Source organism: Cryptomeria japonica, chromosome 10, assembly GCF_030272615.1.
Source record: "Cryptomeria japonica chromosome 10, Sugi_1.0, whole genome shotgun sequence".
Lineage (NCBI taxonomy): Eukaryota > Viridiplantae > Streptophyta > Pinopsida > Cupressales > Cupressaceae > Cryptomeria > Cryptomeria japonica.
The window spans coordinates 689,162,131-689,189,328 of NC_081414.1; the positions used below are offsets into that span (position 1 = coordinate 689,162,131).

The window sequence follows — 27,198 nt, forward strand, 5'->3', positions numbered from 1 at the left end:
GGCCTCTTTTTTGTGTAACTGAAACATTTTCTATTTAGAAGGTTGTGGCATTGGCATGAAAGGATGTGGAGCAACTAGCTGTGTCAAGCCACAAGGAGGTCTCTTCAAGCTTTACTTGACAATAGGATGATCATTAGTCTCCGATTTGCTACTTCCCATTTGGCATCCAATTATTCTTTACTAAAATCCATTATTAGATCTTATGGCAGCCCTTTGTCATTTGGCCCCTGACAAGCTTTTATTTTGTGTCCAAGTATGGTGCATAAGTGAGCTTTCACTCGATAATATGAGCTTGTATGCTCTTTGTTGCAATGGTTACACCACCAAAAATTTGTTTTATCATTGTTTATTAAAGCCAAAATGGCGAAGCTGCATCAATTCTAAAAGCAGTCTTCATTTTGACCAGAGCGATTGAACTAGAACATCCAATTCCAGCCATTATATATGAATCATGAACCTAAAATGGAAAACATTATTGAAAAAAAATTAATTAAATTGACATTATAACCCATTATTATGCATAAAAAAAAATTAAAAATATTCAAAACTTCTTTTTAAAATAAATAAATAATTTCAAAAATCTTGAAAAAATTATTGAAAACTCGAAACAAAAATAGATTAACTCACCATTGATGGCTAAATCTTCCTTCTCCAACGATTCCTAAGCCTTTGGTGTGCATCTTAATCCTATGTATTTCACTTTCAAAAAAAATGCAGCGACCTTCAAAACTAGCTTGGAGGGAAAAATGGTGAAAATGGTGTTTTGTGTTGAGAAAATGAGTTGAAATAGCAAAAATAGGGAAAGCTAGGGCGAAATTACATGTGGGGGGGTTGTTTTTTATTTTTAATTGTGGGGCCATTTTTTGGATGCCCGCAGTGGCACGTATGCCTAGTCCGCTGGAGTACAGCCCATGTGCCCGGACGGTACCTTGGGCGAACCCAGGGCCGCCAATACTGGACCTAGACCCAATTCATACCTGGACCCAATTCCGACATGAAACTGCCAAACCCAGTAACATAGCTTAAACCCAGTAACATAGCTTGAACCCAGTATCCACTAAAACAGGCATTCCCATCACATGAAATGATTTAGATAATTACAAAATAAAATTCTAACCACAATACAAATATGAGCTTTAGAAAATTTAGACCTTATAAATAGTCACAACTTTCATTTAAGTACACATCCTAATAAATATTAGTCTCAGGAAAATAAACCCCCAGATGTCATGTTAGACACTTATACCAAACTCGTATATCTTAATATTTAAAAAACTCATGTACCATGTTTGTACCCATCCCTATTTTTCTATTTTCTTCTAACTATGGAAGCAACTCCAAAGTTGGAATATCAACTATAGAAAGCAAATCAAAATGTAAAAAAGGGGAAAAACCTTTGCAAATGAGCGATGACAAAGGAGCTAAAGAACAATCCTCCAATTTGCATAAAACAGACATACAAGGACACATCCTTATAGGTCATGACAAAAGGGCCTATAGATTGTTTACCAATGTCCTTAATAAAAAGAATTTCTTAGTGATGCTATAATAGACAGACAGATAAGTATCTCTTCTTCTTAAATTTAAATTGTGGAAGCATATCATCAGTCTCCACATCCAAAAGAATCAATGATCCCAGTTGTTCCTAAAATTCCAGCCATAAAATCTCCCAATTGTAGAAAGCAAATACCCTGACTTGTTTACTTGTGATGCTTGACTTAGTTTTGTTCTTTCTCTCTAATTTCATTCTTATATATCCTTACTTGTAATCAAGATCAATATAGCATGCCTCTAATCCATTTTGATGATTAATAGAGATAACTAGCAAATTCAATTTCAATTTCTAATAAGCCACAAGAAGAATGATAAAACCATACGTGAGTAACTTACTTTGACTCGTTAGTATCACACCATCAGTGTGGATATGTAATAGATCGTGGCAAAACAGTTTATGCTCCTCAAGAACCTACAACATCAGATTCCCGTGTCAAATCACATAATAAATACATGTGATTTAATAAAGTACCACAAAGTTTTAATCAGCAGGCAACATTAATAATTGTCTTTATTTCACTCAGCAAGAAATAATTACTGTAAATGAAGCAAGTAATGTGTAGTTCATTAACATAATAGAAAGAACAAATAAGAACAAGGGCCATCAATGAGAACCTTTGTTTGTGCTGCGTTCTCACATGTAGAAAGAGAATATTTTAAGGTCTAATACACAATATTCAATATATTAAGCCAACTATTTCTCAACCATGCAATTCCAAGAGAGGAAGCAAACTGCTTCTCACTCCAAAATAGATTTGAAGAAACAAAATTACCTAACAAATATATATCCACAAATACTAAACCAGGTCAATAAAACTCAAAACATAAAATCAGTTTTAAAAGATGAGTACTAGCGTAAAAACATAGTAGGAGAGGAAAAGTTAACAAAAATTGCAACTAATGGTGAATATATCAAGAGTTAGAAATAAACCTCAAGTGGTTAAATCCCTAGCCATAACACAGTAAAAGTATAGAAATCCCACTGAGGGAAGAACCAGTGGACAAACATGCAAAGGACGCAGAAAACTAAGTACAAAGTTGTGAAAGGCGTCAAACTTTGTCACATCTGTACTGCAAATGGGGCATTGAAACAATCAACATCTGCCACAGTGAAAACACCCAAGCCAGTTCTACGGATGCTCATTAAAGAATTTGCTACATTTACAGCACCATGCTGGTAAATCCTACAAGGAGTAAAATAATTCCTCTAGGGTCTCTTCTAACACCCAACACTGAAGAGCCTCTGATGGCTGATAAACAATTGGTAATATGCATCTATCTTCATTACTCAAGTTTCTAAAAAGATAAATTTCTCTATTTGATTGATTTCCTTGCTTATTATCACTACATAGAACAACTTCTTTATCTCAAGCACTTCCAACTCATATTTACAGCCAATTATGAGCATATTACTTGTTTCTAACAACAGACAAAAAACTTTCAATCTAAGAAAATTTAAACAATCAGCATACTAGTCATTCCCCTATTGATCTTATGGAAAAAAAGGAGTATCACGTTTTCAGTAATGCAGGAGTATGAAATATGATACACAATGAATGTGAGCATGACACAAATGCATAATTATAATGGATATACGACATATATGGGAACAACAGAATTGTAGTAACTTCCTTTTGCAACCTTAAATTGTTAAGGGGGCATAGAAGTTTATAACAGCACATAAGCAAAAGTAAATCCATGTTGGTGAATTGTGCATCAGAATATCTTGGCCAGTTATAGTTCAAACACAATTCCAGTAAAAGCATAATCTCATATGTTTTATTCATAAAAAGAACAAAATAAATGGTTCACAAAGTACTGACTTTATGTAGCTCACTTAGATTGCTTCGAGAAATTATAATTCTTCTGTCCTCCTCTAGCTGTTTATTGAATGTCTTAAGTATCTCCTCATCCTGTAAGAAAACATGAGTCTCTTCTTAGCCATTGCTTATGGCATGCACAACAAATTAAATGAGCTACACATATTCAAATATAAAATAAAAATTACAGACAAAAAAGTATCTACAATATAATGCACACAACATTAAACATGGCAAGAATCATTGGATAAGCCGGTATGTATCTCTAACATTCAATTGGGAAAATAACAATACTTTATCAAGACCAGTAGCCTTGGCCCAGAAGTCCAGAAAACAATAGCCAACAATGGTCATCTCTAATGAGAAAATAAAGGGGGAAAGCTATACTTATCAGCAGCTTTCTTAGATAAATAGAGAGATTTACCTACCATAGAAACCTCATAGAATATTAGATTAGACAAATCCGAGGTGGTACAATTTGTCAAAAAAAAAATATAGGTTTATGTAGTTAGAATTTAAAGAACTGTGAAAATCTCCGTTGGCCTCAACTAGGATTTATTAGTTAATAAAAAGCATAAAATATGGAACGTCTCTGTTGGCCTCAACTAGGATTTATTAGTTAATAAAAAGCATGAAATATGGAACGTCTCTGTTGGCATCAACTAGGATTTATTAGTTAAGAAAAACATAAAATATAGACTTCTACTTATCTCAAATCGAAATGCAAGAACAAATACATAATGTTAAAAGTAAAAAACAACAATGCATACCAAATATATGTATAAGGTAATAGCAATAGCCTAAAATAGAAGAACACAAGTCTTTCAGGGTAAACATGGGCTAGATATTGTTAGACAAAACAAATTTGTCATTGATATCAAAAGTAAAGATGTGGAGATTCCTACAGAAAGAGATGCAGAAATTCCTATAGAAAGAGATACAGAAAAAGCAGATTTAAAGATATGGTGATGCAGAGATTCCTATAGAAAGAGATCCAAAAAAAGCAGATTTGAAGATACGGTGGTTGCTTCAAAGAGTGTTGTAGTCACAGTTTAAAGATCGTAACTTGGTAGCATACCTCTCTGGTAAACTCTGGTAAATTGATTGAACCAAACTTTCTTTCTTGGACTTATTGGAACTTTGTTTGACCAAACTTTTCTGATAATACAAGCCTGTGTGTAATACTTGTATCACAATGGGGATACTTATGTTATATCTCAAGACGGAAATACATTATCTGAATGGACATTGTCTTGAAATTTTTGTTAACAATCAGGCTGTTTGAAGATGATGTTTTTGAAGATCGCTGATACAATGATGATGCTTATCGAGGTGTACGAAGTCAATGAAAACTTGTTCGATGATCACTGCGTATGATTTGTTCTTCCAGAAGTTCACTCCGATTATCTTCCAATCGATCTTGGCATATATGTAATACCCCCACTTTGAAATATAATTTAATAATAAATAATGATAATAATATTAAAATATAAAAGAATAAAAATATAATTTAATTAAAATATAAAATAATATAGTTAAATATAATTAAAATTTAATTAAGTTAATGAATGGTCAAAAGACATGAAATGAAAAGTTGTGACTCCCTCAAACATGAGATATAAAAGGGAGAAGATAACCTCATTTGAGGGGGATAATTTGGGAATCAAAAAGTACAGATATGGTTTAAATAAGAAGAGCAGAACGGATTGTGAAAGGTTGTGTCCCTTCCAAAGGACAGAAATAATAAAGAGTCACACTCTTTTAAAGGGTGCTAAGGGTGAAGGGTGTGTCTCTTGCCAAAGGGCATACATGATGAAGAGGTGTGACTCTCCCTCACATTGGAGGATATAAAGTGGAGAAGTTTTCATTTGAGAAGTAGGGATCCATGGAATAGAAAAAAAATATATGAAGCATTAGAAGCAGATTTTATAAGCAAACCTAAGTCAGAATTATAAGAAAATCTGAAAGAATGATATGAACACTTATCAAAGAGATCAGAACACATATACAAATCTGCGAATAGTAATAAAGCAGGCATTGAAGGAAAAGAAGAGGAAATATTAAATCAATAACCAGAGAGTCAGACTTGATGGAATAGAAAGGATTTTCACACACACACACACATATATCTGAGTATAAGCAGCAGATCAGATTGATATAAACAACATACCTGTGCATTTAAAGAGGGAAACAACATCAAACTAAATCTATCCAAATTAGCACAATAGACTGAAAATAGACAACCTGCAATAATTCTCTACAAGTATATTGGGCAAAATTTAGTGTCCTCCCAAAAGGGGACATTACAAGTGGGATCAGAGCATGTTCCTGTCAACCTAGAAAGGGCCCTAGTTAATGCAATTGAGTCAGCGAGCCGTAAGAGCTTTAGAAAGAGAGAAAAAGAAAACCTCTTTAGCCGTGGAACAGGAATTTAGAAACTTTATGGAAAAAACTGCCCAAGCACTCCAAAACATAACATCAACTATAAATGATCTCAAATCAAATCACAAAAATAGAAGGGACAAGTCACCAAGCCCATCAGAAGGAAATGACAGAGCTACCCAAGAATCTACCCGACGAACCAATATGAACTCTTTTTTTGATTGGAGAAGAAACCCCTGGAGATGATGGAGGAACGCATATCCCTAGGTTAAGGGAGCTTGCCGTAGAATATGCAAGATTGGACCCTGAAATCAGGAGGAGCATTCCCTTTTCTGAATATTGTAGAGCAGATTCTAGTAGGGGTCATAAAGAGAGGAAAGCCCAACCTAACCATGAGATACAAAGCAAAGTAGGAAAGCTAACCATTCCCAACTTTGATGGAACCGGGAAAGTTACAGCCCGGTCATGGCTTCAAAAATTGGAGACCTGCCTTTCTCTTTGCCCTATGAAGGAGAAGGATGCCATAACATTTGCTATATTACACTTGGAGGGTACAGCCCATGAATGGTGGCATAATGGTCTCATCACACAAGACCACAAAAATATCAAAACATATGACACTTTTAAAGAGAGGCTCATTGAAATGTTTGACCACACTCATCCCCAAAAGCACTTCAAAAATCTTATGAGGATTAGACAAAAAGGGACCCTTGAGGAGTACATTTCAGAATTCCAGAGGCTAGCTGTTATGGTCCCCAGAATATCCGAAGACATACTTATATACCTATTCATATAAGGATTGAATGATGCAACCCAAGGGCTAGTAAGCGCCTTTGAACCTCCTACTCTCCAAAAGGCAATTCTTAAGGCCACAAGACTCGACTCTGCCCAAAAAAGTCACCACAAGAGAGTACCACCAAAAGATAGTCATTTTGAAGAAGAAGATGAATGCAAGAAACCATATCTTTCTTACAATGACCGTGAAGAAAAAGGACCTTTGCTTTGATTGCAAAGAGAAGTGGAAAGAAGGTCACACCTGCAGCCGAGATCCAAGGAAGGACAATATAAGGAGAAAATGTTATGTATGCCATGAACAATGGAATACCGAGCATCAATGCCAAGCCAGAGATGAATTAAAGAAGAAGAGTCTATGTTTCAAATGCAAAGAACCACGGAACTATAACCATCAATGCAAAAGAGGACACATAAATATGATAGAAGAAGACTGTGATGGAGAAACATCCAGCAAGAAAACAAGGCATTCTTAGTGAATGTCAGGGGCACTCTTAGTGAGTGCTAGGAACATTCTCGAATCTCGATGAATGTTTGGGGCACTCTTACCAAGTGCCAGAAGCATTCTTAGTGAGTGCTAATGACGTTCTTAGTGAATTTAGAGGATACTCTTAGTGAGTGTCAAGAATCTAACAATATGTGTTTTCGTGTGTATGCTCCGTGTTTGCATATGTTTGCTCTATGTTTTGTGTATATTCTTTGTGTGTTTCATATCTGATGTATTTTTAGCATTTTTATTCCACGTGTATTTTCAAAGCCATTTCATATTAAGAATCATTTTGAGCACTACATGGGGGAGACTGTAATGCCCCCACTTTGAAATATAATTTAATAATAAATAATGATAATAATATTAAAATATAAAAGAATAAAAATATAATTTAATTAAAATATAAAATAATATAGTTAAATATAATTAAAATTTAATTAAGTTAATGAATGGTCAAAAGACATGAAATGAAAAGTTGTGACTCCTTCAAACATGAGATATAAAAGGGAGAAGATAACCTCATTTGAGGGGGATAATTTGGGAATCAAAAAGTACAGATATGGTTTAAATAAGAAGAGCAGAACGGATTGTGAAAGGTTGTGTCCCTTCCAAAGGACAGAAATAATAAAGAGTCACACTCTTTTAAAGGGTGCTAAGGGTGAAGGGTGTGTCTCTTGCCAAAGGGCATACATGATGAAGAGGTGTGACTCTCCCTCACATTGGAGGATATAAAGTGGAGAAGTTTTCATTTGAGAAGTAGGGATCCATGGAATAGAAAAAATATATATGAAGCATTAGAAGCAGATTTTATAAGCAAACCTAAGTCAGAATTATAAGAAAATCTGAAAGAATGATATGAACATTTATCAAGGAGATCAGAACACAAATACAAATCTGCGAATAGTAATAAAGCAGGCATTGAAGGAAAAGAAGAGGAAATATTAAATCAATAACTAGAGAATCAGACTTGATGGAATAGAAAGGATTTTCACACACATACACACACATATATCTGAGTATAGGCAGCAGATCAGATTGATATGAACAAAATACCTGTGCATTTAAAGAGGGAAACAACATCAAACTAAATCTGTCCAAATTAGCACAAGAGACTGAAAATAGACAACCTGCAATAATTCTACAAGTATATTGGGCAAAATTTAGTGTCCTCCCAAGAGGGGACATTACAATATATCGTGATTCTTCAGATATTTAATTGTGTAAGGTTTCGGTTTGTATTAACTTCTGTTATAACTGCATAAGCGGTTGAAACTGTCTTCAATTGTACATCTGCTAGTTTTTCTATATAATAAGTATGAGAACATTTTTAAAGCGGTGATGCTGAGACACGGGAAAAAGCCAAATGAAAAACCAGATGGTTCTAAATAATGTTTGATGCATTATATCATTGTTTGTGTGTGAAGACTCGATGAAAAGAATGAGTAGGAATGAGATGTGTTGAGCAAAAATATTTCATACAAGGATTGTTGAAGCAGATCATATGCCAATGAAGGAGGGACATTGCTGAGCAGAGGAATGCTGTTTAGAAAATATAGAATATTCTGAAAAAGACATAGATATTGAAGTCTGAAGTTTGATATATTTCTACAGAAGAAAGATAATTTTTAAAGGTGATTGGCAGGTATAACAGTGTTAGTTTTTTTCTCACAACTGCTTAATAGTGATCTAATTTTGGATATCTATGTTAACAATAAAAGTCTGATGTTATTTTATCAAGTGATCATATTCTGAAATTTCAGACAAGTAATTCATATAACACAGAGAATTTTTGAAGGTTATTTTCAGATTACATTCAGTTTGCTGAGATATTTAATTTGATGTATCAGAATGTAAATGTTTAATCACGTAATTTGTAATCAGTTGTATCTATTGTAATACATCTTAGAGTTGGTGCTCTGAAAAGTCTGAGTTGGTGCTCAGATAATTGAATTGTACTTTTGGTTGGTGTCATAAGGATTCTGAGTTGGTGCTCAGATTGATAAGGTTGTGGCTGTGAGAGTTGGTGCTCTCAAGCAGAGATTTTGGTGGGTTGGTGCCCTTCAAAAAGTTATAAACAAGAATATTTGTGAGGCTGGATTAGGAGAGTACATCCTAGCAGTGATTCTCACCATGGTTTTTTCCCATCTTGGGTTTCCATGTAAAATCTGGTGCATTGTCTTTATTGTGTGATTACATATCTTTCTTGTATAAGTTTCAATTCCTTTCAATCATCAGTTTAAAGTTTCATTTAAATTGTTTAAGTTGTTCACCCCAACTCTCACTAGAAGACTTGTGTTCTACAGATATCAGGATGGATCTAGACTCTATATATATCACCAAGAAGGACGCCATGAAACATTGAATCCTTGTGAATCTAACAGCAACGTGACAGTAGGCTAAGAAAAGAAAAAATAACAAATCATTTTTCATCAAGTGATCAAGAAATCTAAACCATCAAATCATCAAAACAACAAAACAATATGAGTTAAAGATCTTCAAATTCTATAAACATGATTGAATGATAGGTAAAATAAGTCTATCAAGCTAGCAAATCAATAACATGATTAAAAGAAAATACAAAACAACTAATTATACTGAGATCTTGTCTCTGAAATAAATTCATATGCTTTCTGTATTTAACAGTCAAACATGAGTAAGATAGACAATAACAGCATCAAAAAATGTATCTGTCTATGTGTCTGAGTTACCTTTGGAGGATGGATGCTAAGAACATTGGAAAAAAGTTTACTCAAGTTATCAATTTTTGATGCTTTTCCAGCTTTCAATCCTTCAGTGAGATGTTTCAGGGGTATTGGCTGCATAAATAAACAGTCAACTTTAATAAGATAAAATAATCATGAAAGTATTTATAGCAATAATGAAAGAACTTTAAGAATGCATACAATCCCCAGAAGGAACTCCATCAAAAACTTAAAAACATACTTTAGGCTTTGCATAACCTGTTATATAAGTGAATTTATCACCACAGAAAGGAAAAACCAATATATAGATACTAAAAAAATAAGATATACAATAAAGTGACCTAATTGATGGCATTAACAAGATTAAGAAGAGTAAGAAGTCTAAACATTATGGTTCCCACGCTTGTTTCTGTAAAAGTCAAAATGGTAATATAAAAGGGTACAAACTTTACATAGACCCGAAGCTAGAGAATATATAAACCATGGGTCTCATAAATCTGAAAGGTTAATCCCATCCTTGCATGATCATTTGTCATCTGCCGGACTATATCAAAAGAACCATAAAAGGAGCATGAGTATAAATACACTCACTAAAGATAGATGTCAAAATATAAAGCAAAAAGAATGATTAACACTGGAGAGAAATGAACAACAAAAATTTGATGGGTCTTTCAAATCCTCTACCTTCCTTTTGCATTTTCTCAAGCACAAATGCCTTTATGATGAAATTCAAAACCTTATACATACATGCAAGTCCTGGCCAGTTGCTTCTTGAATGTTGTTAGTATACTTCAGAGTCCAGATATTGCTTCAGACTGTATGGGAAGAGAAAAAGAGACTGTCGTCATTGTGATCTATAATGCATGAAAATCAATGAAAGGGATAGACAAAAGAGATCGAAGACCTTTGAGAGGGTTGGTTAGATAGATGCAGCCACATCTCACAGAGCAGGGTTGGAACATGAAGAAAGCGTGTAAAAAGAGGAGGTACAAAAAAAGCAAGAAGCATCGAAAGGTATGAGAAACATGGGTGAAAGGGGGTAAAAAAGAGGTGCTGGTGCTAGGAGGAAAAACATGAAACAGAGAATGAAATAAGAATATGGAAAGAGATAAGTATTTATGAGAGGATAAGAAGATAATTAGTGGGGTGTTGACTACGACAGGGCAATGGAAGATAAAATGAGGAAAGGGGAACCATTTTAAGGCAGTAAAAGGGAATAGTGAGAAGCTTAAGGCACAACATAAGTTGTTAGCAGATCCTCTTGGGACAATTATCCAAAGCATGCAATTTATATCCATACCTGTGACAATTAATGATGACCAATAGATCAAAATCCACCTGATATCCAGCTTTCTCCAAAAGAGAGTATATATTAGTCCAAGTGACAAACACTCTTGATTATCTTCCAAATTGAACAACGTTTTAGCCAGTAAGTCTGCCATCTTATGGTATTTTCCAGTCTTATCCTTTAGTAGTCCCATTGATCTCATTACTCTTACACACAAATTTGACTCTGTTGAGTATGAGAAGAGAGTCATCTTGTAGGTGTGTTACTCAAAGATTCAGGAAAATTTGAAGACCGGTATTCAGAGATATCTCCTTGTCAAAGTTTGTTTTCATTCCAAAGTGCACACAATATCATGGGAGTGCACTACTGGCCCAAGTGATAACCTCGGTTTGATTATCTTCTAAAACGAAAAAATTTATTAATCTATAAATCCACCACCTTCTTGCATTTGTGGAGCTTATGCTAGATATGAACAATAGAGAATTTGTTGACCATTGGAGTGATTTGTCTGTAGATCAGATCCAGATTCTACTTTTTATTAGTCCCATTAATCTTGTTATTCTCAAGCATTTCTTTAACTCTATAAGTTTGACAAGATAATCATCTTGTACAAGGAGCTGTGTGAATAGGAAATTGAAGTAGAATTCAAGATAGTTGTTTGTTTTTATTCCTACATGGTCATACAAGGTCGCAACAAATTTACCTTCATGGTCCTTATTAGTACCTCTAATTCCCACCTTTCCTGAGCTTTTCCCAAAAGTCCCATCAAAGTTAAGTATTAAGTAACACAAAAGAATTGACTTCTGAAAGAAAGATATGTCTACAGCAAAAGGAAACCTTCCAGAATTTTACCCAAGGAATGACAGTCACTTGGACTACTGGAGGGATACAAAATCCTTGGGCATCACTTTGTGCATAAATGAGTCCAGTTCCTCTAATTTTAACTTTTGTTATGTGAGACAATCTGTGACCATCTATCTCAGTGTTCTCAAAGACAATGGTTGCAGTCTTTCCATATTTACCATATAATAAAACCTGGGCCAAGCTGGTACGTTGATTTGACAAAAGCCATATTCAACTCCAGTTTGTTCTATCTAAAGAAAAGACAGGAATTTCTAGCTAATTCAGAAATTTTTACTAATAAAGATTTTATTCTACATGCATAACGACTCAGAACATTTTATGTTTGGTTCAGATTTTTGGTGCCATAGTTGCTCCTAATTTTTGCCTAGAGGTATGAGAACATCTTTCTAGGATGTGGCACACAAAGTTAACACCGGCTTCAGCAGTTTAAGTACAGAGCAAAATTATTTTATTTTCCTCTGTGGGGACAATAAACTTCAAAGAATTCAACTACCAAAGAAGTTTAACTGTTTGCTCAAGCAAATGGCCAACCATATAGAGGGATTCTTAGCATCTCCAGGTCACTACTATATTACAAAATTCAGCCACATAATCATGGACATGGTGCATATCATGAGCATTAAATGTATTTTAAAGTTTTGGTAGCTTACAAGGTTCAGGAGAGAAGCCCATTGTTTCCAGCTATATCTAATAAATTAAATACATTAAGTAATAATAAAGATGACAATGCATACCAGATACAGGAGTAAAATATATCTTTATTCGCACATGAAATTATTACAAAGAAGACCAGAGATGGTCAGCCAAGGATTACAGTTGATCCTCCTACATCACACTATCTTCCTTGACGATACGCAACATATTAAAAGAACCCAACGGTTGCCACGAGGAACACAACTGTCAACCAACCAATGCTTATGACTACCCAAGAGTGACAAACAACTTAATACAAACAATTAATACATTGTCGGATAACCAATATTATCGAACATAACAATAGACATTGTATGCTGACTAAATCATCCCCCCCAAAAGAAGTTGTCTTCTGGACGACAAGTAAAAATCAAGTAACAAGAACGTAGACAACGATGTGTACTGTATAAACTCAAAGTTGTAGTGTATTTGAAAAATCAACTGGGGGTCTAGGGGCAACACCCCTAGCGGGGTAAAGTGGCAGCACCCCTTGTGAAGGTCTGGGGGCAGTGCATCATTTTTATGATTTTTTAAGATGCCAAAAGCGATGTTGATGGCTAGAAAATAGAGATTTTGCAATGTTTAACTAGCATATGATGTCAAAATTTTGATCAAGTTGTACTCTCCACTTCATAATTGATGGCCATACTAGAAGTTGTCATACGGAGCTTATATAAGATTGCCATACCAATCCTACCACCTACTATCGCCATACAAAATAAATGAGAAGCCATACAATGCAAATGAGATTATGTACAAACTACTTTTGAAGACACCATATAGTATGCCACGAACCAAGTACCCATATGTTGCCAAACCACAAAGCAAGAAGATGTATCGTATGTCGTACGACATGCCACGAACCAGGAAAATGTACCCGTACGATGTGGAGGGGCTTTTCTGTCAGACATACCCATATGGTATGGAGGGAATTATGTTGTCTTCTTGCGAGCCATTGTACGGTGCAAGATGTAAGACATAAAGCTTTGCTTGTGCATCAAGCCATACAATGAAGTGTAAAAGTTGTACGAAGGTTTCCAGCTCAGAAACTTAGGTCTTCCGTACAGTATTGCTTGACCATACAGCAACTCTACTCCACTGTACCGATCACTCACACTCCAAGACTGGTACGAATTTCATTTGGCATAGTGGTACGACGTCTGCACTTGATTTTGTACAACTTACTCCCACCTAGGTACGAAAACAAGTACGGTTCTTTGACAAAGTCGTACAATGGTCTTCTTTGGTTTTGGCACGGCCTCACAGCTTCAAAATGCCTCATTCCTTGCTAAGGCAATTTCTGGCATCACCAATACGGTGCCATCTTGGTATTGTTGGTGTACATTTTATCATATAACGAACATTAGAATATAATACCCAAGGATACTCTATCCTCTCTTCAAAAACCACCACTTATGCTAAGGTTGCAAGAAGACTATATGGCGATTCCAAGGTTTCTTTGGTCAGGTCTTGAGGTGTGGCTAAGCTCAATGGGCGTTGTGATATGCTAGTAATACACAAAGGGACTTACGCTTGGCTCGTTCAATTCACAATGGAGGTTTATCGTTTGTGGGCTTTGGATTGTGGACTTCAAGAAAACTGAAAAGGAGATATGGTTTAGAAATTCTAATCTATTCCTAAGAATTCAGGAGACGGTAAAGACTAGGTGAAACTAATAACACTACTTTGTTTCGCCACACTTAGGACAACTACGCAAAGCATGTGCAATCTTCTAAGGCTGTGCTCAAGATTTTCACACTTACGAATAACACCAACAATTGAAGAATATTACCCAAAGTAGAAGATAAGCATCCACATCAAAAGCTCAGGCTAACTTTACATATCGAATGAAAATCATCCATCCAACAAAAGTATGAGCAAAAAGTTTCACCAATCTAAACTATCAAATCCTTCATGAAATAAAATCTAAACTATGATGAGGGATAAGAACCATGCCAACTCCAAATTAAAAGAGGTAATCACCATCAATTCGAACAATGCATTACTTATTACTTTGGCAATTGTATGCAACAATTGCTTATCTCAACATGTTTTGCAACATGCTCCCATGATTTACAAATGAGGGGTGAGTTCAATTTATAGGCTCCCCAATTACAATTAAATGGTCAGGATTGATTTCTAATGAACGGCCGAGATTAAAACAACCTAACCCTAATTAGGGTTTCACAAAATAGATCAAATATCCATCAAATGAGAGACAAGTGGCACAAGATGCTATCTTTTAGGATTGCACCCCCTTCTTCTGCTGAGAGGTAGTGTGTTCAATGAGCCTAGACATGTTGACTTGAATTCCCCAATTTGTGTCGAAAAATTTGCCTAAGTATGGAAATTTGTCTGGAATACTATTCTTGCTACCAATTTATGTTGCACATGGGAGCTTGTCTTTGACTCTTCAAAAATGAAATCCTTCAAGAAATCTGGAATTTCTTTCCATACTTTCGTCGAATCTAAAGACTTTCCTTTCTTGATGGCCGGAGACTCTTTCAGGTGCCTTGAATTTGGAGAAGTATTTGATTCATCTCCTCTTTATTTTCTTCTTTGTTCTTCTTCTTTCTTCCTGTTTCCTCTCCAACATTTAGTCAAATTTTGATTCTTTTGGTTGTGAAAAATTCCACACTTAGCCATTTTTCATGTATCAAACCTTTATCCACCCGTTCGTTTGATTGACCCTTGATTTCATGTGCTTGTCAAATTTATTTTCCTGCTCGATTGTTGGTCTGATTTCATTTGAATTTGTCAAAATTAGTCTTTCCTCTAGCGTGTCGGCTTGATGGTCTTCTCGTCTAATGGATCAAATTTGAGGTCCCTGATCCGACATCTTTACATATTTCCTACAAAACCCGGGGACGCGTCCCCTACCTGATGCTATCTTTTAGGATTGCACCCCCTTCTTCTACTGAAAGGTAGTGTGTTCAATGAGCCTAGACATGTTGACTTGAATTCCCCAATTTATGTCGAAAAATTTGCCTAAGTATGGAAATTTGTCTGGAATACTCTTCTTGCCGCCAATTTATGTTGCACGTGGGAGCTTGTCTTTGACTCTTCAAAAATGAAATCCTTCAAGAAATCTGGAATTTCTTTCCATACTTTCGCCAAGTCTGAAGACTTTTCTTTCTTGATGCCTGGAGACTCTTTCAGGTGCCTTGAATTTGAAGAAGTATTTGATTCATCTCCTCTTTATTTTCTTCTTTGTTCTTCTTCTTTCTTCCTATTTCCTCTCCAATATTTAGTCAAATTTTGATTCTTTTGGTTGTGGAAAATTCCACACTTAGCCATTTTTCATGTATCAAACCTTTATCCCACCCATTCGTTTGATTGACCCTTGATTTCATGTGCTTGTCAAATTTATTTTCCTGCTCGATTGTTGGTCTGATTTCATGTGAATTTGTCAAAATTAGTCTTTCCTCTAGCGCATCGGCTTGATGGTCTTCTCGTCTAATGGATCAAATTTGAGGTCCCTGATCCGACATCTTTACATATTTCCTACGAAACCCGGGGACGCGTCCCCTACCTGAAAACCCCCGTCCCAGTCCCGAGGACGTTTCGGGGACTTGGGGATGGCCAGGGGACGTCCCCAAAATAGGGGGACGTCTGTACGTCCCAGGGACGGCTGGGGACGGATTGTGGACGTCCCAGCCGTCTCGGGGATGGCTAGACGTCCCCCACATCTAGGGCTAGGGAAAAATATTTTTAAAAAAAAGTCGTATTTTCAATTTTTTTTAATTTTTCTAACATGGGCCCTCTATTTGAAAAATTTTAAAAAACGACTATCAATTTTTTTATTATTGAATTTGAATAGTTATGAAATCAAAATACGACTATCTATATTTTATTATTTTTCTAACATGGGCCCTCTATCAAAAATTAAAAGGCAACATTAAATTTATTAATTCATATCAAATATTTATAATTTTAAATTAATTCGTATTATAAATTTTAAAATTTATAAATAGAAAATAAATTAAATAATAAAATATTAAATAATAAATATTATACTTTGCTTTTTAGTATTTACTTAGTACTATTTTGATTTCCATATCGCAATTGACAATGAAGCAATATGGCAGCAGTGTGGCCTTTGGGCATTTTGTATGTTATTTCTTTAATATCTATTATGATATGCATATTGACAAAGTGAATGAATTGAAATTCTGAATTATGAGTGCATATTGAGTATTGAGTCTATTTATAATGTTGTATGTTCGATGTTTGCATTCTAAAATGTTTTAATAGTATCATACACATGCTATATCCATGTTTTCATATGAATATAATGTATAGATGCATGCTTTTTCCATGTTTTCATATGAACATTTAGAATTTTCCTATATATTTTAAATTTTCCCTATATTTTATATAGTCGTCCCCTTTGCCGATTTGTGTCAGTCTTTATGTCTTGGCATGCTTCATGTCAATTGGCTTGTCCTCGGACTTGGAATATTCTTGGACAATCATCCTTCAGTTTTGATGGATCGGAAAAGTTCGGACAGTCACATGTCCTCTTGTCTTTGGTACATTTCAGAAATAAAATCAGACAATTTGTCTTGCTCTTTGTCATGTCATCTTGGCAGGCTTCGGAAGTATGATCGGACAAATTGTCTTCCAATCTGTCAGGCCATCTTGTTCTTGGAAAGAAAAATTTCATGCTTTGGATTGTTTGGCATGCTCGAAGGCTTTCCTCTTGGCAAGGCGAAGTTCACATATCCTTGGACAATTTTTTATTTGCTCAAATTTTGTTCTTAGTTTCTTTGGACAAAATCTTTGGACATGTCTTATTCCTCAACAAATTTTGGATGACTTTCTTCCTTGGATATGAAAGGGCGGACTTTCCACATCTTTGGACAGATTTTGGTTGATGCTTCACTTCAAACTTGGAAGGTTATCACATGTATATCGGATATAAACAATCTTCCTCTTCCAAGGAGGGTTTAGAAATGATTAAAACTTCCTTGCTGACCATGATAGCAGTAGTTTGACAATGTGAATTTAGATTACTCTCTTTTTCTGAAAGGGCAGAATTTATTCTTCCTTGGGCAAGTCCACTTTCAATTTACTGTCTTGGACGATCTTGCATGAATTTTATTTTTTGGCAGATTTGAAAGATTTCTGAGAAATCTATGTGCAGATTTGAATTCTTTTCCCAATGTAGATCCAAGGATGATCAATGGTGAACTCAGAATTTTATCAGCAAAACTTGGTGATGGCGAACTTGAACCTTTTGAATGTCCTTTTCAAACCCTTGGACCTGATTTATTCTTCCTTTTGGAGATGTTAAAGGTAGAATTTTCTCCTTCAAACTGTTATCAATGGCAAATTTAAGGAGAATATTAAACTTATTTTATCCAAACCCTTGATTTTGCTTTATTTCTCATCCAAATTCTTCTGAAAATTTGATAATCTAGTTGGATTTTGGGAGCTGCTTCCCCTGAAGAATTTGAATTTTTTTTTCTTCAAACCCTTGAATTTAACATACTTCTGCAAAGGTAATCTGATAATATGATCAGATTTTGGCATGAATCTAATAATCTTTACGCTTGAGAGCTGTTCACTTTGATTTCCAAACCTGTAGACATGGCAGATTTTGAAGTTGGATAATCTGATCATACATTGAAGCTACTAGCTTCTCTCAACTTTGGCGAATTTTGCCAGAGTTTTGATGCTTCCTTCTTTGCTATACAAACTTCTTCTTGGCAAACAAAGTATTAATGAATGGGCATCATGTCTTTATAGCTTCTTAGCAATTTCTAGAAGCTTTGTGTTTTATTCTATCTTTAAAAAATTGAAACCCTTTGCCTTCTTCTAGAAGGAAGCTTGGAAGATTCTCAAAAATTAGAAAGTTTTATTGTTTTATCCTCCCTCTAAGCAGTTGGAATTTATCTTTAGAAGCTTCCATCATGTTTTAGAAAGTTTTATTTGTTTTAAATCTCCTTCTAGAAATTCGAATTTGAGGAAGGTGTGCCACAATTTTTATTTTTATTTTTATTTTTTTAATATATTAATTGCCAAGTCATCATCTTACTTGCCAACTAGGAATTTTTTTTTTTTTTATTCTATGGCATCTTCAAGTGGGCCCTACTTTCTTTGTCAATCTTTGGCGAATTTTGCACATCTTCCTTATGCCATGTTTTTTAAGTGGACTTGGAAAGAATTTCTAGCTTGTGCCATGTTTTTAAAGTGGACTTGGAAAGAATTTCTAGCTTGGACATGAGGTGCACTTTAAAAATTGTCAGACATTTTTGGTGCATGAATAAGCTTAACCTTAGGCAGAAGTTAAGTAACCCTTGCCATGAGTTAGTTAACCCTCGGTAGGAGTTTAATATTTGTCGAACAATTTTTCTTGGACAATTTTTAAATTGATCCCGCTCAAATTTCTTCCACATTTTAACTGATCATCTGCCATTCTACCCTTGAACCTTGTTGAACTTGTTTGCCATTTTTATTTCTTCAACCTGGACGAAATTTTTGATGTGCCATTCCACTTGCCTTCTTTTGACTTGGTCAACAGTGTTCATGCCATGTTCATACCTTGCTGATTCATCTGGACAAAAACCCTAATCTGGATTTCCATTTTGCCCTTTGCACTTGGAGACCTCATTTTTGAAATCTAAGAACATGGGTAGGAATAATTCGGAATGGGGATCAAAAACCTAATCTCAGAAAAAAGCAAAATTTTCAAACCCTTGCTTTTTACACTTAGAAGCAAAAAATTTCAAATCTGAAGACAAGGGTAGGATCAAAATAACCTAAAGAACAAAACCCTAATCTCAGAAAAAAAACAAATTTTCGAAGCCCTGCTTTTTGTATCTAGAGGCGAGATTTTCAAATTCCAACAAAATGGGTAGTAATAAAATAGCTCAAAGAACAAAACCCAAATGCCAATTTTAAAAAAAGCAGAAAAAGCTAGAAGAAAGCAAAAATTTCTAAAAATAGCAGGTTGTCAGAAATGGCTCAAAGCAATTGCGATTTTCGTCCTTCAAACCTTCTAAACACTTTAGCAACATTCAAATTCAATTCTGAGCATAAATTCTCAATCTAGCCCGGATGACATCAAAACTCTTAACTCATTGTAAAAAGACTGGTGATTAGCAGATGTGATGCCAAAACAAAACCCTAAAAAGCAAAAAAAATAGGGGGTCCCCATTTGCAATGGGGCGATGTGTGAAATAGGTCACAACAGGTATGAAACACATAGCGAAAGTGAGCTTTCGCAATCCAAGACAATTGAGAAGCAGAAGCAGTTATTATAACGACCTGCAAAATTATAAAGAAGTCGCAACCGAAGGTCATTATCCAATATCAACACCAACATCAACTATGGCGACTAGTAATAGCAAAGGTAAGAGGGTTAATGTGATGTCCCCTTTTTGTTGACATCATATATTCAATGGGATTAGCCTATTACTGACCCTCGTAGGCTAATAAGATTGAATAGAGGGTCCTTTGAGGGATGCAGCTTCTTACAGGGGTATCAGAGCGGTTTCCTGCCAACATGTTGGGTAGATTGTTTCAGCTAGTTAATCATGGTTACTTCAAGTACCCAGAATCAGTGGGACCAAAATATGAAGCAAGTGTATTCCTCATTGGAAAAGTTAAAACAATACAAGAAGAAGCTGGGTGAATTGATTTCACACCCTGCAAAACTTGATAGAATTGCTCGGTATATGACATCTACTTTTAAGGGGAAGGAGAAACAAGAGGACTTTACAGGGGAAGTATCTAGAAACCTTTGTAATGAATTTCTAGCAACTTGTGACCAGCATACAGCTGAACCTATGGCGAGCAAAAATCAGACTTACATGGAGGAAGATGTTGGGCACAAGACACTTCATGATGACTCCAAGAGTGAGGAGGCACATGTGCAGGAAGTGAGGGTCAGATTTGAAGTGAATGTTGACACTGATAGCACTTTAGAAGTCGTTATCAGTCATGATAACAATTCTGATTTTTGCAACAGCAGTCATATTTCATTGCCTAATCGTGAGTTAGCAGCCATCTCAGGTGAGATTGACGGTTGTTTGGAGGCACCTAATGCAGACACTCAAGTTACGGGTGATGTTGAGGCCATAGGTATTGTGGTTTCAAACCACAAGTCTGATTTTTCCAATCAGACCATGGAAAACAAATCAGAAAATTTGCCTAATGGTGATGGTTTCAAGGATTGTTTGACCAATGTGCACACATCTATATGGATACGGGACGTGAGCATTGATATTGGCAGTTCAGCAGTCTCTAACATGTTATTCAAGCCATCCCAAGAGGTACATGACAGCGGTACACTTGTTGAGGATGTGTGCGAAGTAGATAGCACACATGATGATGCTTACCACTCAGTGAGCGATGATGACTCCGCCTCTTACCAAAGTGTAGATTTCAAACCAGGAAATTTCAATGGAAGTGAGAAGTTCCAGGGTTCTCACCATTCAGTAGGGCAACTGAAGGTGAACGAAAGTATGATAACTTCAGCCTTAGAACACTTCAATATTGTGCAGCAATTGGTGGCACATTGTTGTTGGACTCCTGGTATATGTGAGCACTTGGATGGTAGGCTTACCCTTGTAGAGTTTCAGTCGCTCAGAGATGCCGTTGGGGTAATGCGGAATCATTACCTATAGATATTATCAGATAGAAATCACCTACTTGAATTGGGTGTTATATATTCTGATGCATTGAGGACAAAGGAAGAAGAAGTAGACTCACTTACTAATGAGCTCAGGAATACTAAGGAAACCCTAGAGGCTACCTTAGTGGCACTTCGGCTAGCTGAAAATCAGATTGTTGAGCTTAATCAAAAATCAAATTTGTCACACTCTACTTCAGGTCAACAATCAAATGTAACAATTGAGGAGGACCAACAAGTAACCGAAGTTGATGAACTCCGGGTGGATGAGATGGTACAGGAAGGTTTCGTGAACAACAAAGAGATAGATGCATATGAGCATGATACTGATTGTAAATCAGCTGTCTCACATTACAATACAAATAGTACCTTTGAAGTTAAGACTTTAACATGGAGTGCAAATCAGTGTCATCGGGTTGAACCTCTTGCTGTAGTCTATGAAAATGTGTATCCAGAGGTGGAGGCGGTAACACAAGCCATGGGCCAAGTTGATAGGATTGCCACACTTGTTGATTATCCCATACAACATTGGTCTCAAGATGGAGTTTCCATGACAAGCTTACAAACCATTAGGCATGCATTAGGAAGGATTAAAGCAGATATCTCGATGTTACTTCCTGATAACGATCATGCCTCTTCATGTGATGAACAAGATGAATCATACTATATTCTAACATGATTCTGAGAGTGCAATATCCAGTGGTGCCAGTAATTCTACTATCACTGAGGTTGCCATTGATGATAGCACGTGGGTTGGTCGGAATGAGTATGATTCATCTACATTCGGTAGGCCAATTGTGTTTAGTGATGAGCCATTAACAGAGGTTGGTGCCTTTTATCGCAACTATACAATGAGGAACACTCATCGTTTTTCTTTTGATCCACACGTGGATGACCTGATGATGCATAGGTGTGGATTGGCTCAGGGATTATATCATCCCTTGTGGGATGGAGGGTCACCATCTACAGAAGATGGGACTAGAGGCTGCAAGTACTTGATTCAAATGGTTGTAGGAAATTATTTGCAGGGACACCAGTCAGTTTTCCATTATACTGATGTGTATCCAACAGGGTTGGTCACTCTTATCTCACCGAGATTTCGTATGGATACATGGTTACAAGGTGATTATGGTGTCAGTAGCTGCAAGCTGGATTACTTGTTGAGTCAGCACATCTGTGGGAGTCTAGCCGAGGTGAGAGATAGTTGTGGAGTTGCAAATACCTTCAGGAATTTATATCTCTTTATCAAAGATGGATGTGAGTCCAGTTTGATTTGGGACCCGAGTGATGACAGAGTTAACATTGTAGTTTGGGTGGGTTCCATTGGTTGGCTTCACCACTTTTGGCATGGTGAAGATGAGATCAAAGTTGAGCTGCAAGAGTTTGAGGATCTACATTGCATGCTTCTATTCGAGGTTTGGGATCTTTTGGGTGCATCGAGATTTCAAACAAAGCTTGCAAAGCAATTTATGGGTGTGCACATGATGTCAAACATGTACATTTTCACATTTGACCCTCATGTACGTGATTTGTTTTAGATGCACAGTTCAATGGCACATGTGATGGACAGTTTGTATGACAGCGTACCTTGTGCCAAGTTTGGTAGCAACCAAGATCAGTGTTATGAGTTGCCTCCACTCGAGACTCTTACTCCAGTTACACCAGATGGCGGGGATGAGTTGATTCAGCAGGTTCAGCTTGATGTGTCAGGGTTATAGGAGTCATTTGTTGATAGCTGGGACATTGTGCAGGTCTTCACTTGGGATCCAGGTGGAGGAGTCTATTTGCCGACGAGATTGCTTGGGGACAAGCAATTTCAGGAGGAGCGGGCTGTTATGTCCCCTTTTTGTTGACATCAGATATTCAATGGGATTAGCCTATTACTGACCCTCGTAGGCTAATAAGATTGAATAGAGGGTCCTTTGAGGTATGCAACTTCTTACAGTTAAGCCTCGAATCCACTCGGGGAACTTAGTCGACGATGACATAATCACTGCAAATACTCTCACATGGGAGAGTTTGAGTGGAAGCAAATGCTACACCTGGAGGCAAGAAGCCGACAAGACGCACCCCATTAAAGATGGCTCTCATTCATATGCAAGTTGACAAAGTTGTGCAAGCACCTATGGCAAGTTTGAACCATATATGAAGGCAATGGTGGTTCGTTATGATAGGCATTCACACAAGTCGATCATTTCTTAAAGGGGGTGTGAGGTCACTATTTCCTTCTTGCTAGTACAGTTCACTACGGTATTTGGTATACCCTCACAAGGAACCGCAATTGCCAAACCTAGTGGCAAGATGTCTTGGCAAAAGGACATTCTCCTCAAGCATGTGTGTCGCACCGACTTAACCAAAGAGTTAAACAACATTTGGAATAATAGCAGCAATCGGGGATTGAGGAAAAACTTTATTGCCACAGCGAAATGGAGGTGTATCTTGGATTTGATCAAAAGTCGTCTCACGAGGGCAAGTTGAGCCTCAAACATTGCAATATGGGTAATTGCTTTGATGATCGGGTTAAGTCTAGGGAAGGTATATAATTGGGCATCTGTACTCTCGGAGCAAATTCAAGAGTTCCTGAGCTTGCAACATAAGGCCTTTTACATGCTGTCCATGCCATTGGCCTATTCATAGATGTCATTCGTACTCAAGTGTTAGTGGACAAGTGGGGTCGCCTTGCCGGCTAGCCATGTTGAGCCTTTGTGGCCAACTATATTTTATTGCACTCACCTAGATGTGCAGACATGAGGAGGTGAGGGCTATCCATCCAGAAGTGTGTTTACCTTTGCTGCCTATTTGCTAGATGAGGTTTTCATTGAGATCCTTGATCCCTTGTGTTGAGACATGGACCAGCTAGGACTCGAACCTAGGACCCTCCATACGCTGCTGGAGTGCTCTACCACTGAGCTACTGGCCCCTCTTGGACCAGTCCATCGTCGATCCGGATGTGGCTTATTTCCAACACCAACACCAACACCCCCCCTTAAGCCACACCTCTCGTGTGCTTCGGGCTCCTAGCCTGGACCTGGCTCTGATACCATGTTGAGACATGGACCAGCTAGGACTCGAACCTAGGACCTTCCATACGCTGCTGGAGTGCTCTACCACTGAGCTACTGGCCCCTCTTAGACTAGTTCATCATCAATCCGGGTGTGGCTTATTTCCAACACCAACACCGACACCTTGGTGGATGAAGTTGGCATTTCCTAAGAGGAATGCATTTATTTTGATGCCCTTTGTTTAGTAAGAGATGTTATGTTTGGTTAGAATCTATGTTTACCAGTTCGACCCTCTAAAACTATAGGTTTTGGTCCAATCCGGCCGTATACGAGTTCAGTTTGCAAGGGGATCCATCCAGGGTACTTCAAAATCACTATGGGTTCATCTAGAATGAACCGATGCGAACTTATCACAAATATTCCAATAATATTTTGATTTTTTTTTCTGTTGCTGAAATGAATTACCTCTGCAAATCATAACAATCGCATAGGAAGACAAAATGAAACAATTTGTATGTTTTTATCACCTCTATATATGGCAATGAGACCATAAAAAAGGCAGATCTAGGTATAGATCGAGACCGAAATTCATGCAACTCTTTAGATTATGGTGAGTGATCCAGTAGTTTACCCAGCAATAGTTCCAAGGCCAATCATGTATCAAGATGCTTAACAAATAGCAGAAGTGGAAACGAGATGTGTGAAAATACGTAGAGTTTATATTCTCTAATTTTAAAGGTTTCAACAACCATTGGTTCTCATTTTTATGTTTTTTGTTTTATGTTTTACGGTAGGATCTTAATTTAGGTTTAATTTTTAAATATGAATAAATAATTATGTTTTAAAATTTAATTTCAATTAGGATTAAAATTACAAGGTTTACATTATAATTATTTTATTATTATAACAATTTTTATTTCAAATAATAATTTAATTGTAAATCTAATTTTTTATTATATTATTTTATTAAAATTATGCTTATAAATTTAAATTTAATATTAATAATATAACTTTAAAATAGTAATAATAATTAATAAAAAAATATGGTCCAAGGGGTTGAGGTTAACTGGTTAAAACACTGAGTTCTCACTGTGGAGACCCAAGTTCAATTCCCAATAGGGACATCTAAAGTGGAATTCTAAGGTGTGACTCTTGGCCTTCCATTATAGGGAAGGTCTTGGGTCAATCTAATCAAACATAATAATAATAATAATTCAAAATATTGCGGCTATGGCCTATTACCTATCAAAAAAAAAAAAAATTAATAAAAAAATATGAAAAAAATTAATTCGGTTACCATTATTACTATTAATAATAAAAAATATATAGTTATATAAATTAATTTCTAAAATTAGTAATACATATTAATATTTATTCATATTAAATATTAATATTAACTTTCTTTATAATTTTATTAGTTATTATTATATTATAATAATATATATGAACTTAATTAATATTGTATAAGATTTATAAATATCATTATATATTAAAAATATGATAAAATTTCTGATTTTATATGTTTTTATATGGACGAACCCAAACCCAATTTTTCTACCAAACCGGCGAACCTGAACCACTACAACGACCAGTAATTTAAGTTACAATAGCATTGCAGGTAAAAGTGTTATAAACATAGAAGTTAGAACCATAACACATTTTCTAGGCAAGTTTAATACTGAAAGCTATTGAGTGATGAAACCAGATTTCATTTCACAAGTAGAAACTTAAAGATTTGATTGGTGCCTCTCCAAAGAAATGTTTTGAATAATGGTAATTTGTACTCCCACATGGATGGGATCCTCAAGAGAGAGGTCTTCCAGACAAATTGCAGAATGGTTTATAAAAGTTGTAGCTATCCTACCAGAGACAACTATCTATTAGTCCAATATCCAGCTTCATTTGAATTTTATAAGAGACCAGATCCCATAACTCCTTTGAATGACTCTCATGAAGAAGGAAGCCAATATGTTGTTGGAAATACTGTTGTCATTGATGTCAAAGGAGAGAAGTGCAAATTGCTACTGTCAAAGATAGAATTCATATGCTTAATTATATATGTAAAGGCCAATGGCCATTAATCTCACCTTCCATTGCAGTCATTATGATCAAAATCTAGATTTGGCCAACCCTCATCTAATCTTGGTGTCCAATGCAATCACTAAATGCTGGAGTTATCATTTTTAGTGGGCTGACCCACGACGCATTTAATTATAATTTAATCTAGGTGCAAAAGCTGGCCAACCCCCTTGGTGAAATCAAATTAAAATTATTATTTTCAAAGCTGGCCAACCCGTCTTGGAGAAGTTGCCCCTCTTGGGTGAAGAGGCATAATAGACATATAAATAGAAGATGAAGTGGGGGCAAAGCAAGCAAGCTATAAACGCAATATCACTGCAATACAAGTAGATTTCTTAAGGAGAGGAATAACTGTTTGATTAGCAGATTTTATGGCGCAAAAAAAAGTAATATCATTCTAATATAAGCAGATTTTTTAAGGCAAGTGTATGTGTAAAAAAGCATCGCATCGTTTACAAGCTGATTTTATTAAGAAGATCTAAATGATCATCATTCAAGAAGGCAAATACTTTGTTAATTTGCAGGTACAGTGTCCCTTCAGGTTTGGTGCCTCCTAATAGAAGAGATTGGTGTCTCTTGCTAAGTTGATGCTTAGTAGCAGGGATTGGTGTCTCCAATGGGTTGGTTCGTACAAAAGATTTGAAAGAGAAATTCATTTTTGTGGCTAGATTTGGACAATAGATACAAGCAGTCCTTTGGGGTTTTCTCCTGAAAGGTTTTCCACATAAATCTTCTGTTTCCTAGTTGTTAAATATTGCGTTGGCTCTATTGTGGTTGTTGAATTTAATAAGTAAAAGATTGTCATATTCACCACCAACACTCCCCACCCCTCTCTCAATATAAGTGTGCAATTACAACAATTAACAAAGATATTTCACCCCTTAATGTAATGTC

General features: G+C 36.1%; 1 protein-coding gene across 6 annotated transcripts in view; it reads right to left on the reverse strand.

Annotated features, from left to right (window-relative positions):
- LOC131076576 (uncharacterized) overlaps positions 1 to 27,198 on the reverse strand; it is a 193,734-nt gene that overhangs the window by 70,144 nt on the left and 96,392 nt on the right. For all 6 annotated transcript variants that reach the window (XM_058013813.2, XM_058013815.2, XM_058013816.2 and 3 more), the window contains 3 exons: positions 9,747 to 9,854; positions 3,378 to 3,467; positions 1,891 to 1,966 (listed from right to left, as the gene is read on the reverse strand). In XM_058013813.2, coding sequence (XP_057869796.1) covers positions 1,891 to 1,966; positions 3,378 to 3,467; positions 9,747 to 9,854 — 274 coding nt within the window. The remainder of the gene's footprint in view (positions 1 to 1,890; positions 1,967 to 3,377; positions 3,468 to 9,746; positions 9,855 to 27,198) is intronic.